This window comes from Solanum dulcamara, chromosome 9 (assembly GCF_947179165.1).
Source record: "Solanum dulcamara chromosome 9, daSolDulc1.2, whole genome shotgun sequence".
NCBI classification, from domain to species: domain Eukaryota; kingdom Viridiplantae; phylum Streptophyta; class Magnoliopsida; order Solanales; family Solanaceae; genus Solanum; species Solanum dulcamara.
Genome location: NC_077245.1, coordinates 23,616,988 through 23,634,412, shown reverse-complemented (window position 1 = coordinate 23,634,412; position 17,425 = coordinate 23,616,988). Strand labels below are relative to the sequence as shown.

Here is a 17,425-nt window from a genome sequence, read left to right as displayed (position 1 = left end):
TGTATTTGACCTTTAATAATTTGATATGGGGGGAAATCGAACATGGCTGGATCAGGGGTAAGGCAAGTGGTATATGCATATTAGATGGTAGATACGATTGGGAACAGATGAGTGTTTAATCAATTTAGCAGGTAGTTTGCTTGGCCTCTTTATAGTTATCGCAGGTACTTTGCTTGGCCTCATTGTAGTTGTCGGTTTACGAAGATGGTGAAGTTGATAGTGTGTGTGTATATATATATAGTCGATGCATTTCAGTTGAATGAAAATCTACTGTAGTGAGTAGTTTGATTCCATTTTTTGTAGACAGTGTTTGATGATCTAGCACAGAGTCACTCATGTTTCAGTTGATTTGGAATTTACTTTAGCAGGCAGTTTGATTCAAATCTTTGAAGTCCATATTTGATGATGACGTTTGGAGAGGTGATGGGAAGGGAACTGTGATGGTGGTGTTTTTTAGGAGATTGGATTGATATAGCGTTTGGTAAGAGTTGTCTGGAAACAGAAAAAGGGTGTTGCGCCGCTTCACAGGTGATGTGAGTGGACAACAAAGAAGTTTTAGTTAATAGGGCTTCTAGAAGTAACGGAAGGGTAAATTAGTAATTTAACTTTTAGTTAAAAGGTTTTCCACTTTTGAGATAGTATATACATATATACAAGCACACTATGTACATGTTAACTAGATGGCGAAATGATATTTAAATATTATTTTCCCTTTTATAGATGTATCCATCTAATAACCACATAACAATTGCATAACCAAGCAACTCCTAAAACAATTAGGAGTTGTTTGGTTACTGAAAAGAGTTATGTAGCTTATAGGAATAAGTAAGGTAAGAATTAATTATGAATGAATTTATATATTATTTTATGTTATGCAGTGAGTATTTATTCAGGTATTTGTTACACAATATTTATTTTTTTATTTTATATCATGCATTAAATAATATATATTTTCTCATAAAATATACATATATTAGTTATGTGAATTTCTAAATTGCAAATCAAATATAAATTAATTTTATATATAAATAATTTACCTTCTAATTAACTACTATTAATATAATATTACTTAACAAAAATTAATAATTACATAACTCACCTCCAAATGGGTCAAACAAAGAGCCTGTGAGAGTTGAAAATCTTCCCCTCGTGCAGCCCTTCCCATCTTAGCTCTCGCTTTCTTTCAATCTCCACCAAATCAAGGAAAGCATATACTTTACATAAAAGGAAATATCCAAACAAAATAAATTCTTTAAAAAGAAAAGCAATAGAAGAAAGTATCCCAAATCCCTAACTTATATATTTCTCCTGCTTGTTACTAGTATATTTTTCTATCCTCTTTGTGTACTGTGCTGTAAACCTAGCTCCCAATTCTGTGTTTTCTGCTAATCTTCTTCATTTCCATTCATATTTTTCAAAAACAAAATCTGGGTTTGTTTTGTTCTTGATTTAGCTATAGTTTGAAAAAATTTCAGTAATTTATTGGGGATTTTTCTTGTGAGATATTGGTTAGATTTGTGAGCTCAACAACACTTAGAAATTTGAAAGTTTGTGATTGGATCAATATGATTGAAGATTAGAGTGTTACCTTCATCACCATTGCTGTCAATGGCCGCACCGAGGAATATAGTGGTGGATACAGGTCGGTTGGTGACAAGGAATGAAGAAGAGAAGAGTATGGATATGTCGTCTGCAGCTGAATTGGATTCGCCGACAGCTAAGAGGTTTAAGGAAGGGAGGTTTCCATTGTCAATTTGGGAATTTGCAGCAGCTTTCGGTGTTATTTTGGTGTTCTCGATAGGCTTGTTTTGCTTATACTTGTCAATGCCAGTTGCTGAGTATGGTAAACTGAAGCTGCCTCGTACCATCTCCGATCTCCGGATTCTCAAGTAGGCTCACTTTTTGGCATAGTTTTTTTTCTGTGTGTATTTATATTCCCTCATTTTGGCATTTTTACGATCTTCAGGTAGTGTATTGGAAATAGTGAGTTCAAGTTGATAGAATTGATATTTGTTTAACTATACTGCATTTCTGGAATGGATAGGCTCCTGTTTTACTTAGATAGTCCTATATATTTGTTGTAAGGGCAAATTCTATTCATACTTTAGATGATTGTGTAATACATATGCCTAGTATGTAAGTTAGTGGTTCTTTTAGTCAACTTTATAGCTTCTTCAAGGAATGGTATTGTCATCGGTAGTGAAGCCAGGATTTCAATGAAGAGGTTCAAAATATGAAAAGTGAACACACAAAAAAGCCAAAGGGGTCAAGAGCTACTATATATACATAAAAATAATTTTAACCATGTATAAATAGTGTAATTGGCCCTACTTGGCTCTACCCCGGAGTTTGTCATTTGGAGGTTATGGCATGTGTTCAGTTAGTAATAGGATATTCCAACTCTTAGTTACTTCTCAGGAAAGCACTAACTATTTACAGTGGCAGTGGCCAATCTCTTACAGTTGCATGACGACTCTGTGCAATTTTAGGCCTCAAATGTTCCTGAGGTTTGTCGGTTATAACTTTTTGTATGAGGAAGTAGTTCTTGTGGATGTCACAAATATTTCTATTTGTTTCTTGTAACCCCTTAATCAATATTCGTGGCCCCTCAGTTATTACAGGATGGATTGTGACTTTATCATTCACACTAAGATTACAACAACAACAACAACCACCCAGTGAAATCCCACAACATTCTGGGGAGGGTAAAGTGTATGCAGACCTTACTCCTATCAAGGTAGGACGGCTGTTTCCGAGAGACCCTTGGCTCAAAAGAAACTCGGTTCACACTAAGATTCACCTCCGTTAATATTGTGAAGGGTTGAGGCTTTATCATTGACATTGATTCAAACTCTTGTGAGCATGGATGTGCAATGCTCCCTCAATAACTGATGATTATTATTTTAACAGAAGAAAATACAGAGTGGCAACAGATTACCCCTTTTTCCTGTTGAAGATGTTCAGGGTTGCACATTATTCATTTGCTATGTTTCATGTTTTTCATTTGGTTCAAAATGAGAAAAGCCGACATCTTTTATTTTTAAAAGCTTGGACTTATCAGAATATTTGGAGAACATTAGATCACTCTTTAATTTTCTTATGGAAATATCTGACGCGAGAATTAGGAGCAAGTAAAATTAAGAAAATTAAACAGGCTGGATACACATTGACCCTAAAACATTTGGTTTGGGAACTCCAACAATAGTAATTACAAAATTTTCCAGGTACTGTGCCAAGTACAGTAAGTAGGCATCACTGGCAGGATTTTGGTTTAGTGGGTAAGAGTGCAGTGCGTGATATGTGGGTTGGGTGCACGTCGTGGGTTTCAATTCTTCTCGAGACAAAAACCTAAGATTTAAGTGGAAAGGATAGAGGAATGTCCCATTATCCACTGAGTTTCGAAGCTTGCGCTACTGGCCATCATGGATTTCTTGTTTATGGAAAGGAAAGAAAAGTACAGTAAGTATGCATCTAATATTAGCAGTCTTTCTCACTGGTGGTCCCCAGCTGCTTGTATTGTTGCTCTATGATTGAAAATTTTCATGTAATTTCTGCTAATGATGTTTTCTTTTCTTAATTTTGGTAAAATAACTTTGATTTGACATTGTATCTCTTCCTTTACGAGGTGTGTCCTTATTTTCTCAGCTGGTTCCATTTTGTTTGAATGTTAATATTAGGTTTTTCTCCAGGGATAATCTTGGAATGTATGCAGAAGTCTACCCCACAAAATTTATTCTTGGTTACTGCTCAACATACATATTCATGCAGACATTTATGATTCCTGGGACAATTTTCATGTCCTTACTTGCTGGAGCACTTTTCGGCGTTTTCAGAGGGCTTCTCTTGGTTGTCTTTAATGCAACAGCTGGTGCATCATCCTGCTATTTTCTGTCTAAATTGATCGGCAGGCCTATAGTTAACTGGATGTGGCCTGAAAAGTTGAGATTTTTCCAGGCAGAGGTCTGTAATCTTCTTAAAGCGATTGCTAGTGATATGCTGCCTCTTTATCTACTATATTCATCCTAGCTTTCTTTCTGGTGTACATTGCACACTAATGTGAAATGTTTTGGTTTTAGATAGCCAAACGTCGGGATAAGTTGCCCAACTACATGCTGTTTTTGAGGATAACTCCGACATTGCCAAATCTTTTCATCAATTTGGCATCTCCTATTGTGGATATACCATTCCATATATTCTTTTTGGCCACCGTGATTGGTCTCATCCCAGCTGCTTATACTACAGTAAAGGTAACTCTTTCTTCTGTTAAGAGTAGTGGTTTCTTTCTTCCTTTTGTTGTTATTTTTTCCTTTCCCGCTTTCTCTTCAGCTTGCTTGTCTGAATTTTCTGTTCCTTGAAGTCTGTTTTAGACTGTTGTATCCCTGAATAGATTATTGATATATATAAGAACTGCTATTTTTATTCTTCAAAAAGAAGTTACTTGAATTTATGTGTGGGCATATTGTATAATTTCTCTGAGCCAGTTCAAAACATTATAGTATAAACACTGGAGTTTGAATTGGTAAAGAAGTTCTAGAATAACCTACATGGTTCATCTTCAACATTGTAATTGTTATTCGTATGGTATAAAATAAACCATGATTAATCTGTTGGTTGGCCGGAGAGTTAGCTGCCACAGATAAGTTGCGACTTTTTGTGGGAGTGATGGGGTGGGTTTATCAAGAGCGTTTTTTGTTTAACTCCAGTAAAAGAAAAAGAAAATATAGTGGATTAATGAACTGAGAAATATAGGGCAGAACAGTAGGTCCAAATACTCTTTAGTTGAATAATTTGGTGATTGATCTGCCTTGTGAGCATGTACCTAAACCTTCTGATGGATTATTTTTGTGTCTCACAAGTCACGCCCACACCGAAGATCCCAACAATTTGCAGCCCACTTAGCTTTGGGAACGACTCGAGGCTGAGCTGGCACATTTTGGTTGATATCTCAAATGTGCCAATATTGCTTGTGCTATCTAGCCGATCATTCTTTTGTTTCACTGCAACCTCATAAGTGCTATTGTCATTCTTCAAATTGTTAGGCTGGCTTAACCCTTGGGGAACTGAAGTCTGTCAAAGATCTATATGATTTCAAGACGTTGTCTGTGCTTTTCCTCATTGGCGCTCTCATAATTTTACCAACCATCTTGAAGAGGAAGCGGATATATGAATAAGATGTTTTTTCAAGAGCCAGCCGATTACCTTGAAAAGGGACTCTAAGATTTTTTTATTATGACTTCTCAGCAAATTGGAGTGGCAGGACAACAGCCCTTCATTTCCAGTACCTGAATCACAGTGAAGAAGGCATTTTCAAGTGACAGACAGATTTGCCTGCGGCAATCACAAGATGATAGGTTGAAACCAAAGGTGATAGGTTATAGCATTTAATGTAATGCGAAAAGTAACTCACAGTAAGTAGATTCTGATTGTAACATGATAATATTGTCATTGCAATTACCTTCATAGATGAATGCAATGTTGTGAGCTCTTCTAATGAATTGTTTTTCGGCAAGTTCATCTACAAAATTTGGTCAAAAGCACGAAGCTAGGAAATATGCCGAATGGTCGAGGAACTCATTACACTCCTTTTGTGCTCTAAAAACTAGTGAAAGAATTTAAGCAAATGTCATTTTATGGCTGTTTTCTTCTATTTTCTGCAGAAAACATGCAAGACATGTTAGTTGGTTTTTCTTAAGGCCGGTGTAGTTGTTTGCACGTCTAAAATATGTGTGCATCATCATTACATAGAGGCACATGGAAAGGAATTCTAACTTTTCCAAATTGAAGGACGGGTCCTCTAATTGAAAAGAGGAACAACCACTATGATTTACCTTAATAAAAAAAGTGTAGTAATTTAGTTAAAGTTGGTAAAATATCTGTATAACTAGATCCTTTAGCCAACTATGTAGGCTTCTGAATCACAAAAAAAAAATTAAAAAAATTACATTGACAAATTGGATTTAACATTGATGAGGCTATACAAATGGAAAACAATCTCCTATTGACCATTGTCACTGTCACTGGCTCCAAGAGCATCTGCTAAGTTGAAGGTCAAATTGCCTCTCATTGTTCTGGCTGCCAGTCCTGTGTTTCCCTTCTTCATCATAGTTGCAAATTCCCCATAATCTATGCGTCCATCCTGCCAAACGAAAAAGATTATTAACTAGGAGATCCTGAGTACAAATTTCACGGCCTTTCAAAGAAACCAAAATATATTTTCACATGTTTGGTAGATGAAAAGAAAAAAGAATTACGTTCACGCATGAGCAGTTTGTTGAGGCAAAACCAACTAACATCTGTAATTCTCCCAGAACAGTAGTTTAGAGTTAGGGGGACTTACATTGTCTATATCAATCTCTTTGATAATATCTTCCAATTTAACATCACCTAAGCCAAACTCTTGGCAAGCTTGTTGAAGCTCATCAATGGTGATATAACCACTACCATCCTTGTCAAAGTAGGAAAATGCAGCAAGCAGATTCTCCTCCCTCTCCATCTTGTTCAAATGCAATGTTGCAGCGATGAACTCACCATAGTCGATAGTGCCGTTGTTGTCAAAGTCAGCCTACAGAAAACATTCTGGCCATGTCATTTTGCCACTTGTGTGAATGGACTATTAAGTCTTCAACCCCTAAACTAATCTACTGAACAAATCCTACTACCAGGTGACCAAAGAGCGTATAATCAAACTGAAAAAATTTCATGAATAGTCGATCAGGTACTTAAATGAAGAGATGGAACAAAGAACAAGTACCGCGCTCATCAAGGCCTTGATTTCGGACTCTGTTAAGTCAGATCCTACTCTTTTCAAACCATGTTTTAGTTCCTCATATGTGATTGTTCCACTGTTGTCTGTGTCAATCATTTTGAATAATTGCTTTAGGCCGCCTATTTCTTCCTCTGAAAGCCTTTCTGCTATGACCTGTTTATATAGTAATTCAAGTATAAAATCAATGCAAGCATGCAAAGTCTGAACAAGTAAAAATCTTGTATCGAGTAAGTGACTCAGAAAAGAGAGTTTTATAATTTTGTTTGGTCCAAGAATCAGCTTTTCTCAATTAAATTCTTGCTGAATTGTACAGAAATAGGCAAATATACTTCGACAGCACCAATTTTTAATTTTTGGGGAAGTGGAACTTGATAGCACCAAGTTATTTTTTTTAAAAGGAACTTGACAGGAATGTCTTAGCGTATATTTCAGATCTCATGACCTCTTCAATTATATTAAGATACTCATTCAGTTCAACAGTTTTCAAGATTTTTTATTTTTTTTAAGTTTATACTAGCTCATTATGAAAACAAACATTTTTCAGTCATCGTGATATACACTAAGTTCAGATTCCCAAATGGCAAAGCACTTGGGAAACCCCAAACAGCAAATGATAAAACTGCTTTTAGGTACTCAGTGAGTGCGACGATGTCAGATCATAAAATAGAGGAAGCATGTTGATCTTTTTACAATAGGCACTCACAAACAACTTGCATATCTAAACATGTTTGAAATTTCCCATAAGAGGCCAAATTGAAACTGCATCATATCTTCATAACGACTAGTGCAGAAATACTTATGTGAGGCATATCATATACCAAACATCAAAACAAAGATGCAGCAAAAGAGGTAATTAAAAGAAAATCAGGTAATCTAATAAAAGAGTACTCACTCGTAAAGCCATCTTTTTAAGTTTGTTCATATCATAGAACTGCTTTAGGCGCGACAAAACTGCAGAACCCAAGGGTCTGTCTGGAGCAACATTATCATCCACAATCCAAGGATGACCTGAAAAAGGAACAAATTAACAAACAAGCCAAGGATGAAACAATTGATTTTGTGACTAACTTAAAAAGCTTAACACACATAGAACTTGATGCGCAGTTAATCGCGCTCTAGGATCCCTGGTGAGCATCTTCTTTACCAAATCTTTTGCACTATCAGAAATCTGAGGCCAAGGTTCTGATTCGAAGTCTATCTTTCCTTTCAATATCTGTTTGAAGATACCATTGTCTGTCTCTGCAAGTCAAAAATTGAGAAAAGAAAACCAAGCATGAGAGAGAGAGAGAGAGAGAGAGAGAGAGAGAGAGAGAGAGAGAGGTAGAACTAGTCTTTGATCTTCCAGTTAAAAAAAGAAAGATGCTACAAAATAATCAGAAGTAAAAGGTTTACCAGCCCAGAAAGGAGGAACCCCGCATAACAAGATATAAAGGATGACTCCAGCACTCCAGACATCTATTTCGGGCCCATAATATTTATGCAACACTTCAGGAGCAACATAATATGGACTTCCTACAACATCTGAGAAATACTGCCCTGAAAGGCAAAATAGGAGGAGGAAGATGATTGGTTACATTATTAAAGCACACTCAAATTGTTCAATACCTCAACACAATCACAGCAGGTCATCGAAAAATGTGATCATAGAGAAATCAGGAATTACCATGCTTAAGATGCGACTATGCTTACACAGAGTGCATAATGGAAATTTATATTTGGTTCAGTGTTATGTCTATACGGAAACTTTTATGTCCCTTCTTTTAACTCACTAAAGGAATCTTTTTACCAGAGTTTCTACTGCCATGCTTTGTTTTATCAAAGTTTTTTCCTTAATTCATCTAAGATCACTGTCGAGAGATGAAACAATTGCATTTAACAAGTCAAGGAGAAAAATCTGACTCTAAAATGGATGTGAAAACCGAACATATTAACAAAAAGAAAACGAGGGCTCTTGAATTGCTGAGATGGCAAACATACTATGATGAAACTAAATTATGAAGAGTTGCAGGAAGAAGTTCTTCACTTGGAGTTCCATTACATCATACAAAAGGCCAAAGATAGAGTTCAACCTTTTTAGGAGACCAACAAAGCAGTAAAAATTTCTACCACTACCAAAGCAAATTTAACAAGACAGATGACAAAGAAGCTCAGTAATGAAATCTTAAAGTAAAACCAAAACATATGCAAACTTTAAGGAGAAAGATCAAGAACAAAATATTAAATGGTAGAAAATCTAGCAAACAACTTTTCATTAATGTTGACCACATTTTTCTTCAATGGAAACATACATAAAAGGAAATTAATCAATGCAGAAAAGAAGGTATTTTCAATAGAAACTAAGACAGAAAAAGCTAAAGCAATAGTAAAAATATATATAATCCCAACATTGGAACCAGTCATTTCACATAAAATGTTTGGTTTCAAGAATGCCTGTAATTCCATCGATCAAAATCATCAAAATTTAACCAAATGATGAAATTACACCAACCCCATTAACAAATTAAATGAGAGAAATTGTATGAAAGGAAAATGAGAATGAATCAAGAAAGCAACCTGGCTTATAGAAAATAGAGAGGCCAAAATCAGTAGCCTTAAGCTTAGCATCTTCATCAGAGCTATCAAAAAGGAAATTCTCAGGTTTGAGATCTCTATGCATGACCCCAAGAGAATGACAAGCCTCAACAACTTTCACAATAGTCTTCATCAATTGTGCAGCTTTCTTCTCAGTAAAGTGCCCCTTTTGAACAATCCTATCAAAAAGCTCACCCCCTTTACAAACTTCCATAACAATATGTACAAAAAGATTGTCCTCATAAGTCCCTTTAATCCTCACAACATAAAGGTGTTCAGACAAATGATGCATTATCTGAATCTCTCTCCACACATCCTCATAATCTTCCTTGCAAAAAAGCTTCCTTTTTGGGATTGTTTTGCAGGCATATTCAAGACCTGTGGCATTCTCTGTGCATAGATAAGTTGTACCAAATTGACCTTGGCCTAATTTCTTGCCAAGAGTATAGTGCTCTCCTATTCTTGGGGTTTGGTAAGGAAGGACATTCAGAGATGCCTTTGTTGAATATGAAACTGTTGGGGGTTTGCTATTTTCAGATTTAGGGATCTCCATTTTGATATTCTTGAAATCAAGACTCTTCTTTTTTTCTTAATAATGTTTTCTTCTATAGTCTCAACCTTTATTTTTTTTTTATTTTTTTGGGAAGGAAAGGGATGTTGATTGTTGATTGTTGATTGTGAGGAAAGTTTATGAATTTGTGTTTGTTCTTGATCTTTGTTTCATGGTTATCTGGCGGGGAATATGGTGCTAGAGTTGACTTGGACTTGCGTTTGGGAAATGAAGGGAGTCACGTTGCATTATTTTAAGAGAACAGGTCCAACTCATCCTTGACTTTCCACTTCGGATTCGTGTTTTCCCCAAATATTAATACATAAATGTGTCATTTAATTCAATTTTTTTTTTTGATATTTCATAATTTGATTTTCTTTTTTATTTTTAAATTTTAACAAATCAAAAAAGGATAATTTTTTCTTCATATTATACCCCCAATTTATTGACAGTGAGTTGATGTTTTTGAAAAATGTAGTGGATAAATATGTTTAAACTCTATCAATTAATAAGGGTAAAATGACAAACTCACTATATCAATCATTATTTTCTTAATAGGTATGCTAAGTCAAAATTTAACAAGTAAAAAGAAACGAAAGGGGTTTCTATGTCCTTTACCCTTTAGTGTGCACAAATAAACACTTAAATTTGTATAGAATTAAACATATACAAATACACGTACTACATGACAATTCGTATGGTAAGTGGCATCTTATGTGACAGCTTCTACGTATATTATGGCATGTGTGACGTATGTGATTACTTGTTCAATTTTATATAAATTTAAGTATCTATTTGTGAATATCCAAACTTGAAAGATATAAATATGATAGAAAATTAAATTAGATGACATATTTATATATTACTTAAATATGATGCATTTATAGTTCCTTTAAATATTTTAAAGGGCATTTTTAGAGGCCGTTTGGATTGACTTATAAGCTGTTTTCAGTTTTTTTTGAGTGTTTGATTGACCAACTTAAAGTCATTTTGTGCTTAAAATAAGCCCCAATAAATAGTTGGGTTTATTTGAATGAACTTATTTTAAGCAGTTTATAAGTTGAAAATAATTTATACGTCAAAAAAAAAAGTTGGCCTGCACATACTTTTTTTAAAAAAATTATAAACAGTTTTCAACTTATAAACTGCTTAAAAATAAGTCAATCCAAACAGTCTATTAGTCTTTCCTTTTTTATGAGAAACGAACGGAGAACTCATATGCAGTTGTATGCTTTTGGCAGTGTATACCACGACAAGTATCCACGACATAATTAAGTGGAAAGATATTCTTTGTGTTAGATATTTTCACTGGTTTTCTTTTATTAGCTAGCGTTTGATCATATATTTTTATATATTTTTGACAAGTCATTTTTGAATAAATTTTTTAAGGAAAATATTGACTTTTGAAATAAATAAATTTATATTCATAAATTCTAAAAAGTATTAAAAATACTCATATGTTTATATTATCATTTTATAATAAGTATATTTTGTGATAAAAATTAACCTCATAGTATATAAGCTCCCGCTTGCAACAATTTCATAGATAAGTGTGGAGGTATCCAATTTTTATATTTACATTACTTGTAACAAGTTCTATGGAACAATATCATTACATATTTGAGAGTCAAATAATAACAAACACATCATAAACAGAAATACAGTATATAAGTAGAGTCCGTGCCTTCATGGTGCGTTTCTCAAGCTTGTCAAGTTGGAATTACTAAATAGTGAGATATTTTTGTAAAATATAAAATGTGGGTTAATTTTAGATTTTTCAAAATTAATTTTTTAAGTTAAATTTTGGGTCTGAAGATTATTTTATTTGCAATCAAAAAAAGACCAAGACCCAATATGTACATAATTTAAAAGAAATGACCTAGTCTAAAAAGGGACTCGGTCCAAAATTCAGAAGATGAAGAGTTTCTAGCCGAGCTTTATGTCACAGACTTAGACTTCAACTAAGACCTCTATGCGGCACTTGACAACTTACTCACGATTCTTTCACGATCTTGCAAGCTCAAGTAAGCCTTTTAAACTAGATTGCTAAGAAAATGCTAGATTAGAAGAAAGACAAAAGAACTTTTATGAAGAAGACTTTGTATATTGCTTTGGAAAATCGCTTGTTGCTTGATGACTTTACAAATGAAAGGCCTTTCTATTTATACTACTCTCTAGGAGCTTAAGTGCAAATAAAAATTACTATACAAGTCCTTTCATATTTACAAAGAAGTCCCTATTCTAGAATTCTCTACACACCTAGAGGATTCAAAGTCTTTCAAGAATTATCTACAAGGTTCTAGAGTCTTTCATTAACCTCTCCAAGTCTCTAGATCGTTCCCCCTTTCTGATGATCAAGTGGTGGGTGATAACATTCTCCCCCACCTATGTGGCGACGACCGCGGCACACTATTGCTTCAAGAATTCCCAAACTTTGCCTTTAAACTGCCACAAGTCTTCATATCGTTCTCATGTGGCCTCATCTGGAGATTGTCCCTTCTAGTGGACAAGGAACATGGCAGTGGCCTGTTGTCCCCATTTTAGCTTGGCTTGGTCTATAATGGCCTTGATGTCTCTGTCATGAGAGGCGATGATTGTGATTTGCGCTTGAATAGATGTACCTCGACTAGGATCATCCTTGTCCTCATGGTATGGTTTGAGGTATTAGCATGGAAGATTGGATGAACCTAGAGATGTAGTGGTAGCTCCAACTTGTATGAGATCTTGCCAACCTTGGCAATGATCCTAAACTGCCTCACATACTTCCATACTAAGTTCTGATGCACAGCTCGCAATGCCTTGAACTTCCTTGGGTTGAACATTACCAAGACCATGTCTCCAACCTTGTAATCTATGGGACGACATTTTCAGTCGGCAAATTTCTTCATCTTCATCTTCTTTGCTGCTTTGTCCAAGTAGGAATTGGCAGTGTCAAACTTCTCTTCAAAGCCTTTAGCCATATGATAAGCCCCCAAACTTTTATCCTCGAACAAGGTCGATAGTGAATGTGGAGTTTGTCGTTGTTGGCCTATTGTTAGCTCAAACGGTGTCCACAATGTGGCCTCGTTCCGCTGTAAGTTATATGAGAATTAGGCTATATTCCAATACTTTTTGTGAGAGCTCACAAAGTGACTCAAGTAGAATTATAATAAGGCATTGAATCACTGCGTTTGGTTGTCCGTTTGCGGGTGGAAACTAGTGGAGAAGTGCATCTCCTTGCCAAGAATCTCGATCAACTCCCTCCAAAAGTTCCCTGTGAAGCGGGGATCTCTGTCACTAATGATATGCCTCGGCATCCCCCAATACTTCACCACATTCTTGAAGAATATCATGGCAATAGTTTTAGCAGTGCAACCTGCCATGAGGGGCATAAAGATAGCATACTTGGAAAACCTGTCCACCACGACCATAGTAGTCCCCTACCCGTCGAACTTTGGAAGACAAGTTATGAAGTCCATGGTCATACTCTCCCATGGATGCTCCGCTATAGGAAAGGATTCCAAGAGTCCTCTTGGTTGACGCTGCTCTACCTTTTTTTGTTGGCATACAAGACAAGTCCGCACATAGTATTCTATGTATTCCCGCATGTGAGGCTAATAGTAAATTACCTCAATCAATGCCCTCATACGACGCTGTCTTGGAGGCCTAAACCATAATTTGTCATGGCTTTCTTTTATGATCCGCCGCTGATGGTTCCAAACTTGAGCACATAGATACGCCGTTCGATAGTGAGCAGTAATTTATCTTCTACCTAGAAGAGCCTCATCTTGCCCTGTGTGTCTAGCTCCATAAGTCACCTTGCTTCTGTGTCGTGCTGCAGGCTATCATTGATTGCATATTGCATGTTACAGCGGGGTGTTAGTGATGGCCGCCAACTCAAACTTTCTGCTCAAGGCATCAGCCACAATATTGCCCTTGCCTGACTTGTACTCCAACTCATAGTTGAACTCAGCTAAGAAGTCTTTCCACCTAACTTGCTTTGGTGTGAGATTCTTTTGTGAATGTAAGTAGCTAGTGACTATATTTTTGGTTTTGATCATGAACTTGGAGCCAAGTAGATAGTGCCTCCACGTGTGTAGGTAATGTACAATGGCTGTCACCTCCTTCTCTTGGATGGTATACTGCCGCTCCGTCTTATTTAACTTGCAGCTTTCAAAGGCAATAGGATGCCTTTTTTGCATCAATAGTCCTCATATGACGTAGTCAGAAGCATCTGTTATAGAAGCCTTAAGGCCTTCAAATGCCTTCTTACAATGCTCGTTCCAAACCCACGGTTTATTCTTCTTCAATAGTTTGGTTAGTGAAATGGCTTTGGCGGAGTAGCCACTAATGAACCTGCGATAATAATTAGCAAGTCCAAGAAAAGATCTAAGTTCAGTTACCTTTGTGGATGCCTCCCACTCCTTGATATACAAACTTTTGTCTCGTCCATTCGTAGCTCTCCTTGGCTAATGACATGTCCCAAGAAGTACACTTTGTGCTAGACAAACTTGCACTTCTCCCGCTAGATGTAGACTTCATTCTCTTACAAGAATTGGAACACCTTCTTCAAATGCTCCACGTCCTCTTCCAAGGTGTAGTTATAGATGACTATGTCATACAAGTATACTATCACAGATTGATCAAGATAGGGGTGGAAGATTTTGTTCATCAGTGTGCAAAAAGTGGAGGATTTGTTAGTTAACTCGAAGGGCATCACCAACCAATTATCAGCCCCATATCTTATTACACATATCGTTTTTGGCTCATCTCCTTTCGCTATGCGCACCTAGTAGTAGCCCTTTTGTAGATCCACCTTGGTAAAGTACTTGTCTTGTCCAAGTCTATCGAACATGTCAGCAATTAGCGGGATAGGATACTTGTTTTTTACTATCACCTTGTTGAGCTCCTAGTAGTCTATGCATAGATGCAACAAGCCATCCTTCTTTTTTTGAAATAGGACTGGCACTCCATAAGGTGCTTTGGATGGATGGATATGACCGACCTCGAGAAGCTCCTTCAACTTCTTCCTTAGCTTCTCTAACTCGAGTGCAGCCATGCGGTATGGGGGGTATACTGGCGGCCTAGCTTCGGGCTCTAGCTTGATCTTGTGATCTACCTCGCGGTGTGGATATAGGTGTCTCGGCAACTCTTCTAGAATAACGTCTTTGTTCTCCTCTAGCACCTTTTCTATGCAGGTTGGAAAGGTCCCTTTAGAACCATTATTTTCATCCAAGCTCGTAATGGTGGCTATGAACGTCGGCTCCTCCTTCTTTAGGCCCTTTATAAAATGCATGGCCAATATGTGGCCTTGTTCTTCCATATTTGGCACCTTGACGAGAGGTACCATGCAAGGTACCTCTCGCTCGATAACCAAGAGTTGTTGGAGGTAGGGTCGATCATCGTATGACACCTTTAGAAGAATTCCTACCCAAGGATGATGTCAAAGATATCTAAGGGTGCAATAGTAAAGTTAGTCTTACCTTTCCACTTTCCCAATGTGATGTCCACTCCATGAGCAACTCCGCACACAGGCTTCAAGTGGGTGTTGCTTGGACCATAGCTTAGACCCAACCTTGTTGTCGCATATTTGGTCATGATCCTCTGCGCCTGAGTCCACAATGGTATGAGTTGGCTAATTATTAATGGATATGACTACATACTGCATAGAGTAATTTCTTACTTTCTCTGCTTACTTTTCAATGGCTCTACATAGCCCAATCATGCCCCGCTGTGTTGTGCCCGAACTCTGCCCTTGGTCCTGTACCTCCTTTTCCTTTCTCTCATGCAGAATGGCACCAAGGTTCTTCATCTCTGGGCACCTAGCATAGCCGTGAGGACCTCCACATATGTAGCAGTCGCTTCCCATTGTGGTCTTCTCCTTCTTCTCGGCGTAGCCCTGTCGTTCAAACTTCTTGCCATCGGGATTATAGGCATCTTGGCTCTTGACGTGAGGGTGCTTCTCCTTTATATTGCTGCAATCTCTCCTATATTTAGCATGACTACTCATTTCTTCTTTCCTTTTTCTCATATCATTCTTGTCATGCATAAAGTCCATAAGGGCTTTGACTTGTGTGATAGCTTCATCGATGGTGCTAACTTGTCGGCAATCCAAATCTGTCTTGACCCAATTTTTTAGCCCATCCATGAAGTGGAATAGCATTTCTTCATCCATGAGGTTGGGAATCTAAAGCGTAAGAGTAGTAAACTCTTTCACATATGTCTTTATGCTGCATATTTTCTTCAGTTCCCTGAACTTGCATTTGGCCTCACAGATGACTTTGTTGGGGAAGAAGGCCTTCTTAAACTTGTCTCGAAATGGCTCCTAGGTGTTGATGGTGCATATCCCCTTCCTTATCTCTGACTCCTTGCACTTCCACCATAATATAGCCATCTCCGAGAGGTATAGCATGGCCGTGTTGATCCTTGTCTCGTTATTCTTCACTTTTTTACACTTGAAGTAATTCTCCAAGTTTCAAAGGAAGTTCTCCACCTCTTGCACATCACGGGCACCTTTGAATATATGTGGCTTAGAAGCCTCAATCTTGGCCTCCCTATTCCCATTGGACATCGTGCATCTCCCATCTTCCATGGCTTATTTTAGTGATTCCATCACGGCCTTCATGGTCTAAGTCGTGCTTAACATATCTATGAGACAAAACTCCAAGAAAGTAATCATCTTCTCTCATACTCGACATCCTTACGCACATCCAACTCCTTCTGAATATTGTCATTCTCCTCAAGGGTGAAGTCCTCCTGAGTCTTGAACTTTCCATCGAACTTGTTCAAGCGCTTGCCTAAGATTTCTATAGCTTTCCTTGCAGCATCCACCCTTGTAATCCACTCCATGCCAGGCTTGATATCCACGGTCTGCTCACCCCTCTCATCAGGACTCACCTCAATGGCCGAGGGTGAGTAGGATATTAGGGCCTCACTTGGTGTTGGCTCGAGTGGCATCACCTCATTCTTCTTAGAGTTATTCCTTCCCTTGCGGTGCTTCTTTCTAACATCTTGCTTGACGTTGGCGGCGTTAGTGGCGATGATGTCTCCCTCACTTGTCATTTCCTTTAGTAGCAACCTTTCTTTGATACCACTTTGTCAAGGAATTATACTTCAATTAAGACATCCCTGCAGTACTTGACAACTTACTCATGATTCTTTTACGATCTTGCAAGCTCAAGTAAGCCTTTTAGACTAGATTTCTAAGAGAACGCCAGATTAGAAGAAAGATAAGAAAGCTTTTATGAAGAAGGCTTTGTATATTGCTTTGGAAGATTGCTTGTTGTTTGGCTTTACAAATAAGGCCCCTTCTATTTGTACTACTCCCTAAGGGCTTAAGTGCAAATAAAAATTACTATACAATTCCTTTCATATTTACGACGATGTCCATATTCTAGAATTCTCTACACACCTAGAGGATTTTAAGTCTTTCAAGACTTCTCTACAAGGTTTTAGAGTCTTCCATTAACCTCTCCAAGACTATCAATCCTTTCCCCTTTCTGATGAGTAAGTGGCGGGTTATAAAATTTATCTTAGCTTGTACTATACTCTCTCCATTT

General features: G+C 37.2%; 2 protein-coding genes across 4 annotated transcripts; one reads left to right on the top strand and one right to left on the bottom strand.

Moving 5' to 3' along the window:
• Positions 1-1,114: 1,114 nt before the first annotated feature.
• LOC129902210 (uncharacterized membrane protein At4g09580-like) lies at positions 1,115-5,507 on the top strand. 3 transcript variants are annotated; one of them, XM_055977311.1, is made up of 4 exons: positions 1,115-1,889; positions 3,678-3,960; positions 4,077-4,247; positions 5,242-5,507. In XM_055977311.1, exons 1-4 carry the CDS (start codon positions 1,609-1,611, stop codon positions 5,284-5,286), a joined length of 780 nt encoding a protein of 259 aa, XP_055833286.1. In that variant the 5' UTR covers positions 1,115-1,608; the 3' UTR covers positions 5,287-5,507. The 3 variants fall into 3 exon arrangements, with proteins under 3 accessions (XP_055833286.1, XP_055833284.1, XP_055833285.1); XM_055977309.1 differs by having other exon boundaries at positions 1,121-1,889; positions 5,040-5,507; XM_055977310.1 differs by having other exon boundaries at positions 1,123-1,889; positions 3,690-3,960; positions 5,040-5,507.
• A 247-nt stretch (positions 5,508-5,754) lies between these two features.
• Positions 5,755-10,122, bottom strand: LOC129902209 (calcium-dependent protein kinase 11-like). Its single transcript, XM_055977308.1, has 7 exons — positions 9,320-10,122; positions 8,159-8,302; positions 7,853-8,005; positions 7,659-7,774; positions 6,752-6,919; positions 6,338-6,562; positions 5,755-6,136 (listed from the first exon to the last, which is right to left on the bottom strand). Exons 1-7 carry the CDS (start codon positions 9,888-9,890, stop codon positions 5,996-5,998), a joined length of 1,518 nt encoding a protein of 505 aa, XP_055833283.1. The 5' UTR covers positions 9,891-10,122; the 3' UTR covers positions 5,755-5,995.
• Positions 10,123-17,425: the final 7,303 nt, after the last annotated feature.

Coding starts and splice junctions, on each gene's coding strand:
- LOC129902210 (XM_055977309.1), top strand. CDS start 1,609: ATGGCCGCACCGAGGAATATAGTGGTGGATACAGGTCGGTTGGTGACA. Junction 1,890..3,677: donor TCCGATCTCCGGATTCTCAA/GTAGGCTCACTT, acceptor TGTTAATATTAG/GTTTTTCTCCAGGGATAATC. Junction 4,248..5,039: donor CTGCTTATACTACAGTAAAG/GTAACTCTTTCT, acceptor TCAAATTGTTAG/GCTGGCTTAACCCTTGGGGA.
- LOC129902209 (XM_055977308.1), bottom strand. CDS start 9,890: ATGGAGATCCCTAAATCTGAAAATAGCAAACCCCCAACAGTTTCATAT. Junction 8,303..9,319: donor CTCTATTTTCTATAAGCCAG/GTTGCTTTCTTG, acceptor TTTGCCTTTCAG/GGCAGTATTTCTCAGATGTT. Junction 6,137..6,337: donor AAGAGATTGATATAGACAAT/GTAAGTCCCCCT, acceptor TTCGTTTGGCAG/GATGGACGCATAGATTATGG.